At 35.9% G+C, this 20,228-nt stretch overlaps 1 protein-coding gene across 17 annotated transcripts in view; it reads right to left on the bottom strand.

Moving 5' to 3' along the window:
* Window positions 1–20,228, bottom strand: part of TRIP12 (thyroid hormone receptor interactor 12) — a 154,090-nt gene that overhangs the window by 18,473 nt on the left and 115,389 nt on the right. For 9 of the 17 annotated variants that reach the window (XM_087424728.1, XM_087424727.1, XM_087424733.1 and 6 more), the window contains 16 exons: window positions 18,741–18,894; window positions 17,405–17,633; window positions 16,975–17,093; window positions 14,366–14,573; window positions 11,891–11,991; window positions 11,489–11,663; window positions 10,211–10,352; window positions 8,851–9,042; window positions 7,387–7,538; window positions 5,889–6,061; window positions 5,446–5,519; window positions 5,166–5,365; window positions 4,439–4,566; window positions 2,710–2,861; window positions 1,831–1,973; window positions 584–740 (listed from right to left, as the gene is read on the bottom strand). In XM_087424728.1, the coding sequence (XP_087280854.1) occupies window positions 584–740; window positions 1,831–1,973; window positions 2,710–2,861; window positions 4,439–4,566; window positions 5,166–5,365; window positions 5,446–5,519; window positions 5,889–6,061; window positions 7,387–7,538; window positions 8,851–9,042; window positions 10,211–10,352; window positions 11,489–11,663; window positions 11,891–11,991; window positions 14,366–14,573; window positions 16,975–17,093; window positions 17,405–17,633; window positions 18,741–18,894 (2,499 nt within the window). The remainder of the gene's footprint in view (window positions 1–583; window positions 741–1,830; window positions 1,974–2,709; window positions 2,862–4,438; window positions 4,567–5,165; window positions 5,366–5,445; window positions 5,520–5,888; window positions 6,062–7,386; window positions 7,539–8,850; window positions 9,043–10,210; window positions 10,353–11,488; window positions 11,664–11,890; window positions 11,992–14,365; window positions 14,574–16,974; window positions 17,094–17,404; window positions 17,634–18,740; window positions 18,895–20,228) is intronic. The other 8 variants (XM_014785371.2, XM_087424729.1, XM_087424731.1 and 5 more) reach the window with 3 other exon arrangements.

Genomic DNA, 20,228 nt, shown 5'->3' with positions numbered 1-20,228 from the left:
CTCACATAGAAATGGCTCAGGGTGTTGCGGTTTAGAGCTACGAATGTAGAGCCAAGATTAGAGGCACAGGAGATGAAGTCAGCAACACATAGGCTGACTGGTCTCGAGACATGAAATACTTCAAGGATTCTGTCTCCGTCTCTTCTAATTGGAGTGATTTGCTAAGGGAATGAAGTGGATCTGATTAATTCTGTCTATTGCGTAAGGGATCAATTATAAAAGGGAGGCTATAGTTTGAGCTCCTGATTTAGAAAGAAAAGGAAGAAAGCTTCAGTAAGAGAAGACAAGATTCTTCTTAGCACAAGAGTTACGGCAACTAAAAGAGAAAAAAGACTTGTAGAAATTATTTCCGAAACCGAGAAAAAAGGACTAGAGGAGGAAGGATCACAGATAGCCCAGCTCCAAGAGACTGACAGGAAGATCTGGCTAACAGATGACAAAAAAAGAGAAGCAAAGAGAGGACTGTGACTAAGATAGGCCTCTAAACCAATACGCATCATTAGATGCACCACATCTCTAGTTTTACCATTATTTTGAAAAGCTCAGTTTGATTTATCTTTAAATATTTTGGGGAGAAACTTACTTTTTTTCTATCCAATCTAGGTGCAACTCTGCTATCTTGAGAATCAGACTGGTTGATTTCTGGGTTGGTATCAAGTAATCTTTGCATTGCTCGGTCCCGATCAAATGCAGTTACATAAAAAAGCATTTGCCGGGTATCAAAAGGGAAGAAAAATGGGCTGTAAAAAGATGCGATATAAATTTATTATCTGAATTAGAGTCAGAAACCACAAAAAAACCCTATATTAGAAACAACTTTTGATATGATACAGAATAATTATAAACATAACCAATAAAAATGGTCTCGGCAAACTAATTTTGAAGAATTTTCATAATTCTTGTATGAAATTTCCAAGTGATCAAGTAATAATGCATTAAATAGCCTTTCACTGTGAAATGTGAAATTCAACCATTAAAACCCTACACTTGAAATCAAGTCTATCCAAGATCATCTTTAATCCACCCAAAGACCTTTAGGAAGCATAACACAACTAGTGAAGGCTAAATTTTAAAATACGATCACCACTTCACAAGACTGCCAACCCACCCCCATTGCACATATACACAAGTAATGGCTTTATTAATTCACGATTTTCCGCTTAGCTTTGGTATTTCTAAGTCACTCAAAACTGCCAAAAGGCAGCTGCTAATTTTCAAAGAACGAACCCTGCAGTAACTAACACAGGTCCTACTGTCTCTTGATGTATGATTTTGATAGTTCTTGACACAGAGCTGCCAAGAGCACATCCTGTGATAATCCAAGTGTTCAATATCTGTTCTGTTCAATACACACAGCCACGTGAGGATGTGGCCAGTGTGACTTAAAAATTCAATTTCTAATTTTATTTAATTTTAATTAATCTAAATGTAAATAGCCACAAGTGGCTAGTGGCTACTGAATTGATCAGTGTAGTTCAATAGTCTCTGAGATGTAGGTCTGGACCCAAACAGGCTCAGAGCATCAACCAACTTGCCCTTTGGAGTCAATCACCTGATGGCAGAGGATTTGAATCTCCTCAGTCAAATATCCTTGTGTATTTTCCTATTTCATATACAGACACACACTATCACGTAGATCTAGTACTGGCAGTTTGCCTAGTCTGTCAGAATGCTAAAGCTACACTATTAAGCAAGCTGTGATCAAATATGACAATGTTACAAAACACATTTAAATAGGTTCACTAAAGAGTATGTTTTTATAACAAAATATATCAAGACCAACACAATGATAACGCTCCCAAGGCCATCATTAAGAAGTGATTGTCTTACCAGGTTTTTCCTAGTTCAGTAAGCCATGTTGGGATGTTTCCTGTCATGATTACTAAAGGATCTTGAAGCTGCCTATTTGCTTTTGCTGTCAACTTACTGTTAATAAATTCACTAGTTGGAATAATCTCCTTGCACACTGCATTCTGTAAAACGTTAAAAAAAAAAAAAAGTCTACATGTAGTAAAACATTAGGATTATATTCACTATCTCTTCCTTTAGCCCCAAATATGTACGCAGAGTGCCTAAATTTCACCTGTTGGTTTCCAACACACAATATACAGCTCCTCGTTAGTACTTCCCAACCCAAACGACAATTTCCACAATGCAAGCTGAAACAACTCAACACCCACACGCCACTGGTACTGGCTCAGTCACTGATGGGGCACCTAATGTTTCATGAAAGGCCAACTCCTTCATTCTTCCCTACATTATATAAATATCAAAGACAACTTTCATCCCATTTTTTTACTTTAAATATAAACCTTAACTCAGATAAATGAAATTTTGGTTCAATGAACCTAAAGAACTTTAACTACATTAAATTCATGTTCAATTTTCATATTGTAGTTTAATTTAATACATAAATTTATCAGCTAAAGAATATTTTACAAGTCTGCCAAGAGAACTAATCCAAAAACACAGGCCAGGAGGAAAAAAGCACGCGGCGGGGGGTGAGGGGGGGGTGCTGCACGCAGTGGCGATAGTTTTCACTGATAAGTACATTGTATTTCACTGGGCTAGGATCCCTGCATTTAGCTGAATCATTTTTTCTGTTTCTAGTACAACAGGAAATTCATCAGTCACCAGACAGAAACTATGAGGCAACATGTAATGAACAACACATCATGGAAAACTTCAAAAGTAGGCAACATTACTTACATCATACAAATAATACCAGTATCGACTGATGGCATGTAAAACTCTTAAAAGAAGAATCACATCTAATGACGGGTCTTCAAAAGTTATATTTTCAGGTGGTGTGGGGATGAGGTAAACTTCTAAAGGATTTGATACTGATGGGCACACTCCATCTAGAGGGCAAAAGATCAAAGTTAAGTGTTGACCAAAGTTAGAAAGGCTAAGCCAATAGAGCCAGTGTCATCTTATCATGCCTAAAAGAGTAACCACAAGTTGTTAAGATCTAATGCTTGGTATCTTATTAGTATTGATAGCTTGAACATTGTTTTTCCTTTTTATCCTACACATAAATCATCCAGGCTTATGAAAATTTCACTTTTGCTCACATACCCAAGTAAACATTATAGAGGAGAAAAACTGACTCATTTGCATTGCTCCTTTATACCACAAACAATAGCTAACAAATAAAATGGCCGGAGAGGAGTACAGACAAAACGTTTCCATTTAAGTTCACTGTTGTAGAAATTTCCTGAATGTTTTTAATATCCAGCTTAAAATGGCCATATAAGATAGACAAATACTCCCAAGTTGTAAAACAGATAAAAGAGATTTGGTTATTTAATCCAAGGCTTAGGACAGGATAGACTGTGATAGTTTCCAAGGAGGATCTGTAATTCCTTTGTTCTTAGATTTCACTAAGTAATAGCATTAAAAAAAAGCAAGGGATTAAAAGTGTTACCATTTACTTTTACGAAGCAAAGGAATTAAAATTCACAACACTATCACTGCATAAAAGAAAGGGCAATTTTTTTTTTTTGTGAGGAAGATTAGCCCTGAGCTAACATCCTTTGCCAATCCTACTCTTTCTGTTGAGGAAGATTGGCCCTGGGCTAACATCTGCGCCCATCTTCCTCTACTTTATATGGGATGCCGCCAGAGCATGGCTTGACAAGTGAGTCATGGCATGTCAGTCCGTGCCCAGGATCCAAACCTGCAGCGGAGTGCGCAAACTTAACCACTACACCACCAGGCTGACCCAAGAAAGGGCAATTTTTAACACCAAAAACAGAAATGAAAATCTCAAAGACCCTTTTAAACAGAACAAACTCAGCTTTATGAAGAAAAATTGCTACAATGCCCTTATTTCTGGACCTGGGAAAATTTCATCAAATGACACCAACGTTTGGAAATCCCTGATGGGGGTGGTGCCCACGGAATGTTAATGCAGCCTAACACGAAGGCACCATTACCATTGTATAAAAAAAGAGGGGGAAGAAATGAGCAAAATTAGACTGATAGGAAATACTTTCAAAGGAAAAGAAGTCAACTGGGAGGTGCTACTACCTTCTGTAGTCATCATATTACTGGCAAAACTTTTTATTCCTTCTCTGTTAGATGCTACTATCATAATGAATGACCATAAAAATTAAGGGCCAAATTGCCAGTGACCAGTCTCTTCTCTAGTGAATGTTTTCTACTAATGAAATTTGTTTTAGCCTTCATGAAAACATGAATTCTTCATAGAATTTCCCAATTTTCTTTCTAAATTTAGTTTTGTAGATAATTTTTCATTTTCTAGACATTAAAGTCAAGGCTTCAATTAAAAGCAATCACACATTTGTAGTAATTTCATTTTTTTCTAAATTATATTCAAAGATTTTACTACTAGAATAAATCACTCCTTTAAAACCTCAAAGACAGGAAGACTACTGCCCATGGCACTCTGCCTTCCCCTCACACATCATCTTACCATGCCATAACTCATCATGCTTTTTTGCATTTCTAGGGGAAGTTTTTGTTGGAGCTGTTTGGGCTCTTCCTCTTTTACCACCAACACAATCTTTATTACTTTCTTCATCCTCTCTCACGGGTTTGTACCTAAAGTGATAGGAGAGTATGTAAACCAAAAGTAGATTTTAAAACTGTAAAAATTATTCTACAAGGCAGGCCAAAGTGCAAGCCACAGACATCACAGAGTTACCAAAACAACTCTCTGAGGTCTATCCTCTTTCTCCCTACTTATGGATTCAGATAATGGCACTGCATCCTAGAAGAAGCCCCGTCCTAGGAGTGGCCACCTGAGAAACTGAGAATGGCTCCCTTTAAAAATGTAAATAGCAGACATTCACAAACAAAGCAGGAAGCTGTATCCAAATGCCTCTGGAGGCTCAAAGATGCCAAACTTCCTACTACCTAAAGGAACATGATCTTATGGAGACATTTTTGTCTTATTTAAAGACCTGAAATAAATCTAGAAAAGCAGATGTAACCTATGATTATTGCCCCTGAATACATGCTTTCTAGTAGACTTAATGAGGAAGCTAAATATACACACGGATGTGTACACAATATAAAATATTTGAAGTGGCTTTCAATAATAAAATGTAGGATTTAGGGTCTCCTCTCCTTATGAATTCAAAACACACAAACAGTATCGAAGTTGATGAAAAACCAAACAAAATCATTTTCAGACTTGCCATATTGTATGCGTCTTCGTCCAAATACCAGCTCTTCCTAGAGGATTGCTCTCATCATCCGTGGATTCCCTTTCATCTTCAGCCTGTATACTGAACTGCCGTACTGCCTGATACACAGTCATGTTATACGGCAGCAAGTGTTCTCCAATGTAAAATTGTAGTCTGTGTCTTACATTTCCTGAATTTAAGAACTGAGCAGCCTGAATAAAGCAAAACAAAATCCATTTAGGCTATAGACCCTAACTTTATATATTACAACACGGTGGGAAGAGAATCTTACCAGAGACTCGTCAATTTCCTCATCAGAGCCATCATCATCGCTGTCTTCATCATCTTCTCTTACTCTTCCATACCCTAAAGACCCAAGAAGGATGTTAAATTTCTAGCAATTTTACACGACAAAAAAAAAACCTTGTATATACTGGTTAAACTGACATATTCTTAGACAAACGTGTATGTTATGCTCTCATCTGCAAAGCAGAAAGATCTAAGAAAACTGTCAAATGTCATTTCTACTACATTCCAACAAGATAAATTAACTCATCACCCAAGTAAGCAGTCAACCTTTACGAAGTTTAACCTATTTCTACATACCACATATAAAATAAACGATGGGAATACAGGTTTCTGATGCTGGGCTTTAACAGAAATTTATATATCCCTTAATATTAATTTCATCTCAAATGTACATATAAACACACAACATACATATATGGACAGTACCTCTAACTACCAGGTATCTCTCGATAGCTTGTACTAAAGCCAGGGGGTCAATCTTAACAGGTCCACCCTTCCACTGCTTCACATTCGCACAGTCTGGATGTCTTTGCAACTGGCATTTTAACTGATGTGTGTTGAAAAATTTTAAAGCCTGTGATCCTCTGTTGAGAGAAAAGCTCAAGATAATTTATGAAAAAAAGTTATTCTATTATTTTCAAAATCAACATCCATTATTTCATATAAAAGCAAGATAGTACAAACTCTGAATTTTCTTAAGGCATGAAATAAGTACCTACTTACTAGTTATGTAAACAGTAAAGCCAGCAATTCAAGTTATTTAGTAAAAGTTATTATAAAATAAGAAATAAAAGAGGTGTCTATGTATGCATATGAAAACATTAAATCAACATTTGATTTCTATCCCACCATGAATCCATGTGACCAGAAATACCTCACCATTGAGATTTAATTATTTCTCTGGAATAAAAATTCCTCAACGATTTGCACTTCTGCAATATTTTGCCACCCTACTAAATTCTACTTATTTAAAAACAAAAAAAACCTCTCTTTTTTGCTTTCAAAGATTTCAGCTACAAAATTACTTTAAAAACTTTTCAAATTTTCTTTGCTATATTCTTTTGAATGAAGCAGTTTAATAGCTACACCAGTCTAAACTTGGTAATGACATTTAATTGCTCATTTCTGAAAAAGGCTGGCAAGAGTAAGTAAGATACAGAAAAGCTTAAAATGTGGTTATCTAGAAGGTTCCATAAAGCACACAAACAGGGATATGGAAAAGAATATTGCATTATACTGATATATGCATATGTTAACATATATATTTTATACAAATTTGGATGAATATGAAAAACTTCATGGTTTTCTCAAGCATAATTGAAAACGTCCCCTTATTTCATAAAATCCTCCAGGATAGTATGATGATCAAAACTGAATACCACACTGTACATTTAATTTCAAAGCAGAAAAAACCCTAGTCCACACTGATCGCTTTTCTATTCATAATGCATATTGTTTTAATTCAGTCAAATTTTAAATGTTTTTAAAACACATCAGAGTGTGTATTTTAAAACCAATTTCTTATTTTCCAGGCTGCTAGTCCTAATAATCCAGCAAGCTTATAACATCCTGCACAACACAACAATGAACTTTTACAATGAACTCTCTCTTTCTGTAGTACTTCATGAGTCTTGTAAAACTACTGTCACAGAAAAAACAGAAACTTTTATTAAAACATTAAAACTTCAAAGTAAAACACAGTCACTGGGTTACATATTTTCAAAACATCATATGTAAGAAACGTGGTGTGATTTTAAAGATAAAAAGTATTTGGTTCACTTTTCAGAGTATTCAATTTCTTCAGTCATTATAAGCCTCATATTCTTTGAGCAGACCAAGACGTTACCAGACCTCTTGCCACTTTCTCGAACAAAACTAAGCACCAAGTCCAACGGCAAGGGCACACCCAGGCAACGATCCTTACCTGCCTCCCGTCCCATTGCCACTGGGGAAGTCATGCACTTTGACTGGAAACTGTTCCATCTGGCTGAGGCAGTTGTTCATCTTGTGAACTAATGCCAATAAAGGTGCATTACCCACCGGTTCTACTCTTCCAATGGGCTCTTCTCCAGGAAGCTAAAGTTATAAATAAACCAACAGGTTCAGCAAGGCCTTTTGAAAATGGAACAGTCTTCAACAAGAAAATTTAACAGGCAGTTTTACAAAAGAGAATCTTTCATTTATTCTATTTAATCTTTTTTGACGAATTTGGTTGGAACAATGCCGTTAAATAAATTATTTCGATAAAGACACCCTTTTTGTACAGGCCCAAAATCCCTTATTCACAATTCCTAAGTCCAGAAGGCTTGAAAACACAACTCATTTGGTGGCAAAACCACACTCAGACAGATACGAGGCTATTTGCAGTCTTTATCTATCTTTATTTAGTAGGAATATTCATAGGTTTTGCTGCAAAAATATTTAATGTGTATGCAGTGCTATTTAGAATCCACTGGGGATATCACATAATATATGGTATATGTACTGTATTGTAGAACTCTTGAAATTCGTCCAGCCCCAAAGAGTTTCAGAAGCGATTACAGACCTGTACATAATCTTAAGCATGGTATAAAACTACACGCAATATTGCTATACACCTAATGAATCTAATAAATATCAACTCTGCTTTAAGTAGCTCCACAAATTAAAGTAATACAAGCAGTGCTCAAATGCCTGCAAACACTAACACTACATGGTGAAGTGGCTGCACTAACACACGAGAGAGCTATCCTCAGCCCTATTACAGATGATCCAAAAGGGAACCTCCCTGGGGTGCCTTTTCTCAAGCAGTTGTAAACAAGTAGAATGGCGTTAAGTCAATACTGTCTGAGTTATTCTTTTGCTCTCAACCACTGAGGGTGAAAGTAGGGAAGCTACTACGCTGTGGCTTCTGGTCTTGTACTCCACATTATCAGTGGTGATTAAGTACTCTTGAATGGAATTGTTACTACTGTGTTTTACATACAAAATGGAAATGTGTTTTACATACAAAATGGAAATGTGTATGTCTACTCTATCTTATGTCTATAGCAACATTATGTCTACCGTAATTTCCTTAAAAAAAAACATACTGCCAACTGCAATATGTTCAAAAACAAATATTGAGGAAAAAAATACATTCACAAGTGAGAGACTACTATTATCAAAGAAAAAGACTCAAGATACATCAACTGTGCCATTGGCTTCATTAAATCACCATTTCAATGTATTACAGTTTAACTGATAAATAAAAGACCAAGGAACCAACTGTGTATAAGCCAGCTAGAAACTTTACCTCAATATTCTCACCAACAACCTACTGGAAATTACTACTACTGGGATGAAAATAGATACTTCAGTGAACAATGATTCTTATAATAAGATACATAAGCATTATTAGATAACTTACTGGAGAAGAAAAAAATACATGAAGGAATCTCTTTAATCTGATCTCTCTGCTCACAGCATCCTTTTCACTTTTAGATGTCAAATAAAGCAACAGCTGCTTCACAAATCCACTATGTTGAATTTCAAATGATGAAACATCTGACTCTGAGACTATGCTACGGATTTCTACAAGGCACTCAGCTCCACCATCCACCTGAAAGAGTTGGGAACAGTATTTCCATATTGATTTCAACAGCCCTTACTAAGTGCACAATTCATATTTCCCCAAAAGGAACTGAATACACTCTCAACATATCTAAAAAAGAACGCAGGGGGGAGTGGTACATTCTTCTTTTTTTTTAAATTGCCTTTTTAAAATTTATTTATTTATTTATTTTTTTGTGAGGAAGACCAGCTCTGAGCTAACATCTGCCCATCTCCTCTTTTTGCTGAGGAAGACTGGCCCTGTGCTAACATCCATGCCCATCTTCCTCCACTTTATATGGGGCGCCGCCACAGCATGGCCTGACAAGAGTTGCGTCGGTGCGCGCCCGGGATCTGAACCAGCGAACCCCGGGCCGCCGCAGCGGAGCACGTGCACTTAACCACTCACGCCACTGGGATGGCCCCAAGAGGAGTGGTACATTCTTGATAGATCCTTGGAAAATATGATCTTACACACACATGCATTCAAAAATGTTAAGATTTGCTGATGGAAAATCAGTGTCTGTACCAACATAAAAAAGAAGGATCTTCTCATTCAAACAATGTAGTTTTATTAAAAAAAAAAAAAATAGACAAAGGATGAGAATACAAATTGAGGAATAAAGAGCTATAATACCAGAATAAAAAGATAAAATAACACAAGGTGTGGCTTTAAATTAATACATTTAAAATCTGAATGAAATGGACAATTTCTTGAAAAACATGCACTAGTCAAATTGCTCAAAGTACATCAAAAACATAAAAAGACTAAGAATCAGATGAATTGTAAAAGGCTTATTAAACCTCTACCCTCTCCGACTACTATCAGACCTGATGGGGAGAGAGGTTAAGGAGGGTCCTAGCAACTCCAATACGTGTAATGAAAGAGGACTAGAGAAGAGGAGACGTGCTTGAGGGACATTTCTGAAGTCTCTTCATTTGCCAAGGAAAGAAAGTCAAACATGAGATTTCTAGCATGTTTAATGATAAAATGATGAAGCACGAAACTCAAGGGAGAAGTTAAAGAACGTCAGTGCTAAAGGTACATGTCTGGCTACAAAGTCAATCTAATAGCTAAATCCGCGGAAAGCTCGAGTCATCAAGCAAAGGGAAGAACAAGATGAAAGAGATGCTGGAAGAGACTGAGAAGGACCAGCCAGATGCACCGGACACGGTACCTGGAGGTTGAGTTGTTCAGTTGCAGCACAAAGTCTCTGAAGGACATTCAGTGCAGGGTTGCTTCCATCCATGTTCTCAGAACTGAAATAACGCTCTACAAATTTATGTGCCTGCTCCTTAATCCAACCTTTAATTTTTTCTCTGCAAGAAGTAAAAAGGAGATATTAAAGTCTCAGTGGATTTCAATTATAACCCCTCATCAAAGGCAAACAGCTGCTACATTTAAAACCCCCTTTGGCCTACGCTTATAGACTACTAAATTCAGATTTCACATTAACCAAATTAAGCTTCATTTTGAAAATGGGCTAAGATGTACCTAGAGAAATGCACAGGTACTTAAAATACATTTCAGGTCATTACATGAAGAGTAAACAAAAAGTTGGAACTTCTTGAGACTCCACAACATAACAGTTGCCTAAGTGTTCACCTGAAAGCAATTTTACATGACTGTTTTCTAAGGTACAGACAGATCTTTACTTGTCCTTTACTTGTGTTCCCTGGAGAGCTGAAGTAAAGAACTACAGACCAGAAACATGCACCTGTTACGTGCACAAGAAGCTATGACAACTGAGAGCTGATTGTTTTAATTACAAATACTGATGGTTTCAGAAATACATTTGCTTAACTATTTTATTAACTGAAATTCAGAAAAATAACCTACCAACCAAACCAGTTAACCAAACAAAAAGAGCCTGCTTGTTTTCCCAATGGTATTTGATTTTTAAAAATTTCTTATTTGCAGAGAAAGCAATCTTTGTTGGTATGCTACATCCAGAGCCAAAAAACAAAACAATTCTCAAGGATTTTAAAGAAATAATTTTTAAAAGCCATAAATTGGTGTAAAAATAGTTTAGCTGACAGAGTTCTAAGTTTCTAAAAAAAGAGGCTCCACTCTAAGATTCTTAATTTCCATAGTAAAGGGTAGAGGAAGGGTATCATAAAAGTGCGTGTGTGTGTCCAGAAAATATGTTAGCTTTCCCTTGTCTAGAACAAAACTGAGGAACAGGTTCCATGGGGAAAATAATTTGTTTGATTTTGAACATACACAACTCCCTACCAGAAGTATCAAAAGGAGTTTTAAAATGTTAGACTGGAACTTAAGACAAAGCCAGACACAGGGTTCAAGAAATGAGAATCTGGCCCATCCTTGAGCTGTGCCACTTCTGAGCATAAATTAAAGGTCTGTGGCCAAGTTTCATCTCCATATAATCAATGTGCTGACTGAAATAGTTTTTCTACTGTGAGAATAGTAGTAATACAGAATCCCCCCACTTCACCTATTATTAGATATGGTGTCCTTTGAGGCAGCCCTGGCAAGACCACTAACTCCTGCAGTTCGTGCCGGTTCAATGTTGTTGCTGTTGGACTGGGCGCTTAACCGTCCCCACGTTTTTGGATTCAAGCTTGCCAGGAAAGAAGATTTAGGTGACTGCGTAGTGGTGGGGCTTTTAGCTATGAAAGAAAAGAGAATGACAAATCATTTTAGCATAACTGATGAAAACCAACTGAATTTTAAGATTCTCATTCTTAATAGATTAATTAGCTGAAAGAACTAAGAACACCGGGTATTCAGGAAACTCACGTGTACTTCAAAGCCATCAGCAGTTTTAATGAAGTACATATGTTTAACTGCTACCATCTTTCCCTTTATCTCCCCACAGTTTCATCAAAAGAATTACCTTGATTGTCTACTTTGTCATCATCTCTTGGAGGTGAATACTTTGGCCTTCTTGGCCCTCGTTTTGGCAGTCGTTTTCTCTTTAGAACATCACTTAATCGACTATCACATGGGAAAATATGGGATAAGTTTAGCAATTATCAAGATTTATTATCATCACTCATTGAAAAGCAAGCTAAAAGGGCAGAAATGAGTTACTAAATATTGCCATAACAGGGCACTTTCCATTTAGTGATTATTTAATATCAACTCTGCGTCAGTCATGTTCTAGAGGTGTACAGACACAGAAAACGATTAGTTCAGAAAACAGCTAGCCATTTAACTATACTGAACTACTAAAAATGAAACCAAAGAAACAAAATATCTAGTTAATCCTGTGTTAAACTCTATTATAAAATGTAATACATACAGAAAAGTACATAAAACAAATATACAATGCAAACAACCAATACTAAAAAGAACTGTGTAATCACAAAATAAAAAAAGAATATATTAAATCTGAGTACGATATTTCTTCCCTAACCAAAATGACAAGTAAAATACACATGGCTTCAAGTGTTAATATTATCAAAATACTACTCAAGGTAATTTCATGGTGTGCAATGGCAGTAATATCCTAAATGAATGCATTTGAAAACACTTTGTTTTTTTTAAAACTCAAAAAACTCAAAAATATTTTTTAAAAACTCAAAATTACCTATAAACAAATCTAGCAAGCGATAGTGTGAATAACTATTTTGAATTAGAATATATGAAATAGAACATACGTAGTCTTTGTGTGTTATTTTCACTATTCATAACAACACCAGAAATAGTTTGAAATATCGATTCTTAGAATAACAAAGCTACATAAGATGGAAAAGATGAAAGAATGTTCTAGGTCAGTTGGTCTATGACCCAAATAATATTTTAAAAATTGAAAAATTTTTAAAGTCTTCCAACATTTCATATGTCTATTGAAAACACTTAATAATGCGTTCAAATATGCTTGACAATCAGGCCAAGTGAACTTTCAAAGAATAAACTTAAATATAATTGAAGAATCCCCCCTTTACAAATTTATACGAACTTCTCATTTGAAACCATATTAGAAGGGAATGGAACCATTCAAAACTCTGAAAATATTTTAAGAAAAAGGTCCTTTCTTCTTTCTTTAGAGTGAGCAACTGTTAGAACCTATAATCAAGCCTAATTCCCTAATTTAAAGTGGCTCAGAAACACAGCATTCATCTAAGCTGCATCACATTTCACCAAGCACCCATGATATCTCAGGCACCCTGCCTATGCTATATATATAGTAAAACCCTGCAATAACTTAAGGTTACTGCAGCAGCTAGGGGGACGGAGTGGGGCTGGGGAGGAAGTAGAGAGGCGGGCAAGGCTGGGAGGGAAAATGGCAGACAGATTCAACTTGAGAACAGGGAAGGCGGAGGGTCCCGGTATTCTCCAGGCCCAATCTTCTTGGACTGGGTCCATGACATGGGTACCACCTAAACTCAGTAGCTTCCTAAAATCACAGCCCCTCTGTCATAAGTCCAAGTCTGTGCCCCAAGTCCCAGAACTGCCAAATTCATATTTAAGCTGGAGTGGACAACTGCCACCAGGTGGCACCAAAAGCAGCTGGGATCCTGAGCCAGCTAGCTTTGTAGGACAATGCTACCTTGCAGTTTACAAGATTAAATTTGTGGACCCCACTTATTGAGTATTATATGTTTTATCAAGATCTACTTTTCAGCTAACAAGGAGTATTATACTGAGTACACTCGGAATTTTAGAACTGAGTTTGGTTCATCATGTACCATTCATACAGCAATATTAAGTTTCTAACATCAAAGAAACAAAACCACTTTTAAAGTATGATTTGTTTCAACACAACAAAATAAAAACCAATACGAGGGTTTGGTAATGTTCTCAGTAGCACAGTACAGCAAAGGGATTAAAAACAAATAAAGAGGTGGAAGCAGAGAATTTTCTTTAATTAAGAGCAAAGTTCCCATTTGCCAATTAAAGATGAATGGGAAATCAGGTGTTTTTTCCTTTACATTCTAAAAATTCTAATTTTTAATATTTTCTACTATATCAATATCTGGATGTATCAAAACTGGTATGAATGCTGCAATACAGTAAATAATCGCAGGATTATGGAATCAGAGATGAGGGCTCAAATTCTACACCTGTAAAGTAAGTGCATGACACTGTGCAAGTCGTTTAACTTCTCTGAGCCTTAGTTCCCTGAATGTCAGTGGAAATACTATGTATCTCTTGTGGTTCCTAAACCTGGCTCAATATAGCAGGTTTCCAATAAAAGTTCAGTTTTCTTCCTATTCCCACTAAACATCTAACAAAATACAGATGGAAAATGTTGAAGTGTACATTCTCTCTAATATTTTCCCATTTTATTCTCTGTGTGAGTCTCAGATGCCAGGGCAGAGTTAAAGGCAAAGAGAAGAAAAATCACAACAAAACTCCAACTTACCCTTGAGGGCTCAGATCTAAAGAATCATCCCTGCTGTGCTGCAAGCTGGGGGACCCCAAGTCAGCCGTGGCATTCGTGGCAGCCGTGGCTGTTCCACTGCTGACTGACGTTGTGGACCCCAAGGATCCTGACCCATTTGTACATGCCTTTGGTGGACTTGTCAACAAAGACTCTGATTCCGCTAAGTGTTTTACTTGATGCATTACACCTATATAGTAACAGAGATTAAAGAGTCAGTTTTAATCAGGACCTGCCTCCCACCATTACAAAATCCCAAAATGCTAGCACTGACTTACAGAGAATGAATAAAAAGTACCTGGCACATACGGAAAAAATTTAGGTGCCAGAGTTTTCAACTTGACTCCATTCAGAAAAGCAGTAGACAAATTCAAAATTAAAGAAAGACATTCATACTGAATGTTTTCTAATATTCAAAACCCAATCGAAGGAAATTTAGTAGGGTCACAAGTAAAGTTCTACTAGAAATTCGAAATATCCATTATAAAAACAATAATCAACTATAGAAACACAGTGCACCTGTGGCTTGATAGCCAGAAGGAGAGAAAAAGACCTATAACCATTAGTCAACTTCAAATGCTACATGAGACAAGATCACAGTAACACTGCTGCAAAGAAAAAGAACACCAGCTATGAAAGGGTGGTGATTTTCATATCCTTGGAGGTGTGTATGGAGAACTAAACAGGAACTTCTAAGGCTGGGGTTCACATGTGGGCTAGGATCACAGAAGGATGTACATGGGTGGCAGCGGGTGGGGACAGAGGTCCAAGAACTATCAAACTGTATGCAAAGGTCTGTGTCTGAATGTCAGTCACTGTAAACTATAAGCAAATCTGTGTGTCTGAATGTATGTGAGTGCATGTTCACACATTCACATTTTTCTGGGGAAGAATCCAGGGCTTTCCATCAGATCCTTATTAAAAAAAAAAGGCAAACTCCAAAAAAAAAAAAAAAAGATGTCTGAATGAATTCAAATTTCAGGCATTCATTCCATAATTATTATTTGCAGCAATCATATGCCAGACTATGCTAGGTACTGAGGATATGACCATGGATAAAAAAATGAACTCAGGGCAGTTACTGAACCAGTGGGAAAGATACATGTTACAAGAAATTACAAAGAAAGAGCAAATCGCTTATGAGGGAGACAATACAGTGTTGCTGGAGCATATAGTAGGAGGAACTAACAGGATCCAGAAGTAAGGCAACATCTTCTGGAATAAATGATATTTAAGTGGAACCTGAAAGAATAGCAGACCTATCCAGATGCAAAGCAATAGAATGAATCAAGGTTCCTCCATAAACTTAATAATATATATGCTACATAAATATTTAGTAGGGATGGGAAATTCAATCTGATGGTGTAGTTGATCTTATCAAAGTAAAAAAAAAAAAACAAATCACTGAAAAAAAAAAAAAGGACTGGTTCTGATATACTTCCAAATCAGAAAGGCTAAACAACTAAAAGCAAAAAACAACAACAAAAATAGAATACCAACAACAAAATAACAGAATGCAATATACAAGATAATCTAAGGCTAAAAATAAGAACACATATCCAGTATTTACATGAGCACAGAAAACATCTATTCATATATACACCTGATTTGTTAACTTTAGTTATTATCTCTGAGAAATGGAGAGTTTGCCTTCTATTTCACATAAATATGTAGTGTTGGATTTTTTGAAAACCCATTGTTATTTGAACAGAGCTAACAATAATGATGAAAACCTCTTCCCATCTGATTCAGTACTATCACACTAGCATGTCTATTGCATTCTCAAGATGTGAAGAGATATGGATCCAGCTTAAGAAAAGGTGATCAAAAGAATGGAAAATAGATCATATACAGAAAGAATTAGGAATGTTGACAGATGGAAGATAAAGCTATGAATTACTTCAGGGGAAAATATCATTATTTCCTGTATCCTCACAAGCCCAAAGTATCCTAAAGAACAAAAGAAATTTCTGTTGATGAGAAAGAACTTGTTTAAATATCTTGGCAAGTTTGAAGAGGATAAAACACCTGAATGAGCGATATCGTTTCATCTTTAAGGTCTTCAAGAGAATGGAAAAACACCATGTCTCCAAGGCTGATTTTGACATTCAAATTCCTCACATTAGAGGACTAGACCAATTGCATTCTGAAGATTATTCCAAGCCTTAAAACGTTCCATTATCTACACAATGAAGTATGAAATAATCTCTTTTACAACTGTTCTGATCTACTAAAAGGATTCACTGGGAAAGAAAGAGAACTGACTTTTTCAAAGAATTTTTACAGGCAGCTATATATTATTGATATGAAAAGAAAAGTCAATGATTGCTTCTAAACATGTCAAACACACATAAACTTACTCAAATCATTGAAGCTTGCTAAGTGTTCATCAACTGACAGTGAATCTCACACAACCTGTATTAATAGGTTTATAAAAGACACACTATATGTACTTGAGCTATAAGCACGCAAATATCTTATATAAAAGGTAACAGTTTAATTTTTGTTCTATAGATTAAAACTATACTTCTACTGAGATGCTATTTAGACTAAAAGGTTAACCATTAATTAATTATCACAAATGACATTACCTTCTCTTCTGAAGTAAACACTAAAAATATCAGGTAACTTCTGCATTAAGATTTCTGCCATCTGAAGTGCTCCAACCACTATCTTCAGGTCTTGGCTTGATAGCATGGAAGCAATGTGACTAAAAAAAGAAAGTATTTGTATATAAAACATTTGTCTGAATTTGATAATTATTTTTTGCCATACTACTTTGAGAGCAAAATATTTTAATTGTGAAACCAGTCCCCTGAAACAAAAATTTTTCTCAACTTTTGCACTTATTTTAATCTTAATCAAAGGTGTGTGTGAATAGAAAAAGACAACAAAGGGCTCAAGATACTCCAAATAAACTGTTTTATGCATAATTTTTCTATATTATTACTTCAATGATTTCTGAAATTACTTGGAGAGACTTGAATTTCTAAAATGTTTTCACTATTTTCATGAACACACCTTGAAACAGCATGATTTTTCAGGACATCCTTCAGAAGTTCGGCATCCGCAAAATAAATTATCCTAAGAATTGCTCTAAGGCACTTATGTCTGACTGCAGGTCCTGCTGAGGAACTATACACTTCATAAAGAACGCCAAATAACGTCTTAATAAAAGACTTAGCCAGTTCCGGATCCTCTTTCATAAGCTGTGCTCGAGCATCATCCTTCTTTAACTCTGAATATCCACCTGTTATCAAAAACATACAATCCTAATGTTACAGACTTTAGAAACACAACAAAGCAAACAACATAAAGCACTCAAGCTGACGTAATTACGTGAAATGTTATAAAAAATTTTTGGTTATAAAACAAATGAACTTATCGAATGTGATTAGATGGGGTCTATAAGGATGCCAAAGGCAGCATTAAGACAAAATTTAGCCAGCCAGAAAACCAGCTGAAGAGAACAAGGCACCACCACACTGTACCTCTTATTTTACTAATATACGTTCAGTCAAGTACCGGATATATTTCAGTATTAACCATCTAAAAACACTCGTAAGAAGTAGACAAGAGGTCAAGAAAGGGACAGTACTTAGCTAGAAGCTACGGAAAAATAAGACGATCTATCACTTAGTGTAGAGGGGAAAGGAAACTGATGAAAAGTAAGCTCCACACCAGCGGTTTGCAAAGTAGAGTTCAAAAGCCCAGTCTGGCCCACCACCTATTTTTGCAAATAAAATTTTATCAGAACAAGACCATGTACATTTGTTTATATATTGCATATGGCTATTTTGGGGCTACAACAGCACTGTTTAGTACAGGGACTGTATGGCTTGCATAGCTTAAGACACTTACTATGTGGCCCTTTTCAGAAAGTTTGCTGACCCCTGCACTCTAAACTAGAGCTGTAAAAGCAATGGACTAAATCCCTGAGGAGACAGATAAACGTCAGAAACCTGGGGAAAAAATCACAATCATCTTTTCTTCATTGGCTAAGAAGAGAATTTAGCGGGAAAGTACAAAATAAAAGGTTGGAAAGAACTAATTTGATGGGTGTCGGTGGATCTAAAGGTAGAAAAAGGATAACAGGAACAGACAAGAAACTGCTCGGGCCAACTGTGACCCGAGTCCAGGATGCTGCAAATCATGTTAAGTAGAAAAATCATGGGGAAGACACCAGTTAAGCAATATTGGCTCATTCATCAATAAAAGCACATGAGAAAAACAACAACAACAAATTACTACTACGCAACTGTTTCAAGTTCAATAAAGACACTCAATGAAACATTTATTACTGTAAATATTATTCACATGACAACAGACTACTACTTTTAACTCAAAAGGTACTTACTAGTGTTAGTATTGGCTAAGGGGTTAGGTTTTCTCTGAATGGCACGTGCTGTTCCCGTGTCCTCATTGATTTGCTGCATAGAATTAAAATCAATAGTATAAACTCGTCCCAGAGTGGACAAGCTTATCTCATCCTCACCGACCTGATGGGCTGCCTGAGAGCAAAGAGAGAGAAGCCTTGAATATAAACATGGAGAAATTTATTAACTTAAGACATAGCAGGGACCCTCCATAAATGCTAACTTACACATTTATTTCATCAGGTTTTAGACGATGAAGGAACACAATATAGAAAATTTAACAATGTGGAGGTGACAAAACTCATTCATTCAATAAGTCATTTTTAATTAAACACAAATACACACCACAGGCCCTATCAGTTCCCCTAAGACATAAATACAAGTAAAATCCTGATGCAAGATCCAGTCATGTAGAATTAGTGACACGAAGACGACACTATTTGTATTAAGAAGGCTTTTAAGACTTTGCTGATAGAAAAAAATTTGTTATCCATAAATCTTAGTATCTAATTCTTAGGTTAAAACATTCTTTAGATCACGGATTCTTAGCAGTCCACCAAAATCCTCATTTAAACAAAATGAACCTATAAAATTGTCCTTAGGTAAACAAAAAAGACTTTACATTTAAATGATGCTCTAAGACTGAAAGGGACACAAGTGGAACTAAGAAAGTAATCCCTAGGGGTTGCATGCATTATACAATACATACTAAAATGACACAGTTTGATTAAGACTGTTTGCTTGATTTTAGCCTAAAGAAGGGACAGAATATTCATTCTTGTAAAGGTCCAATCTATGGAATTCCTAGGTTGAATGGAAGACAGACTCGTAGGAAATACAACAGAGTAAGCTAATAGTGAAAATGTAATTATTAGGAAAATGCTAAAAACAAGAATACTTAGGAGTTAGAGACCATGACCTGCTTAACACTAACACTAAACAATGCACAAAAAACCAGTCACAGTTAACTTCCTCATGAAAGCTGGCTCTGAATTTAGATATCTTCTTAAGAACTTTTGATTTTATAACATAAATCAATGGTTTTAAAGTTTTTCAAAATTTCATTTTCGGAAATGACTGGTGGAAGACATCTTTAAAGAAGAATGTCTACTTAAGAGTGATGTTCTAAAAAATTCAAATATCACAGTTGAAATTAGAAAATACTTTAAGACTTAAAGGTATCTTATATTTGAAAATATTAGTAAAGAGTGCATGGCATCTCAAATAACGCAGTGACCAATACTTCCTAGGGCAAATATTTTCCTGACCTGAGAAATTTTTGAAATATTTCAGTGTAAACAATATGGAAGTATGGAAATATTCTTATCACACATAAAACTTTCACAGAAAACCACTGTCAATATTTCGTGTATTTCTTTCCTTTGTATTAATTCTCTTTTCTCTTATTTTGCTGAGTTCCCAAGAGCCACATAATTCTGAATATTGTGTTTTCACTTATCATATCCCAC

Source organism: Ceratotherium simum, chromosome 37, assembly GCF_057802395.1.
Source record: "Ceratotherium simum simum isolate JZ-2026a chromosome 37, ASM5780239v1, whole genome shotgun sequence".
NCBI classification, from domain to species: Eukaryota; Metazoa; Chordata; class Mammalia; order Perissodactyla; family Rhinocerotidae; genus Ceratotherium; species Ceratotherium simum.
This window is presented reverse-complemented; position numbering and strand designations above follow the sequence as displayed.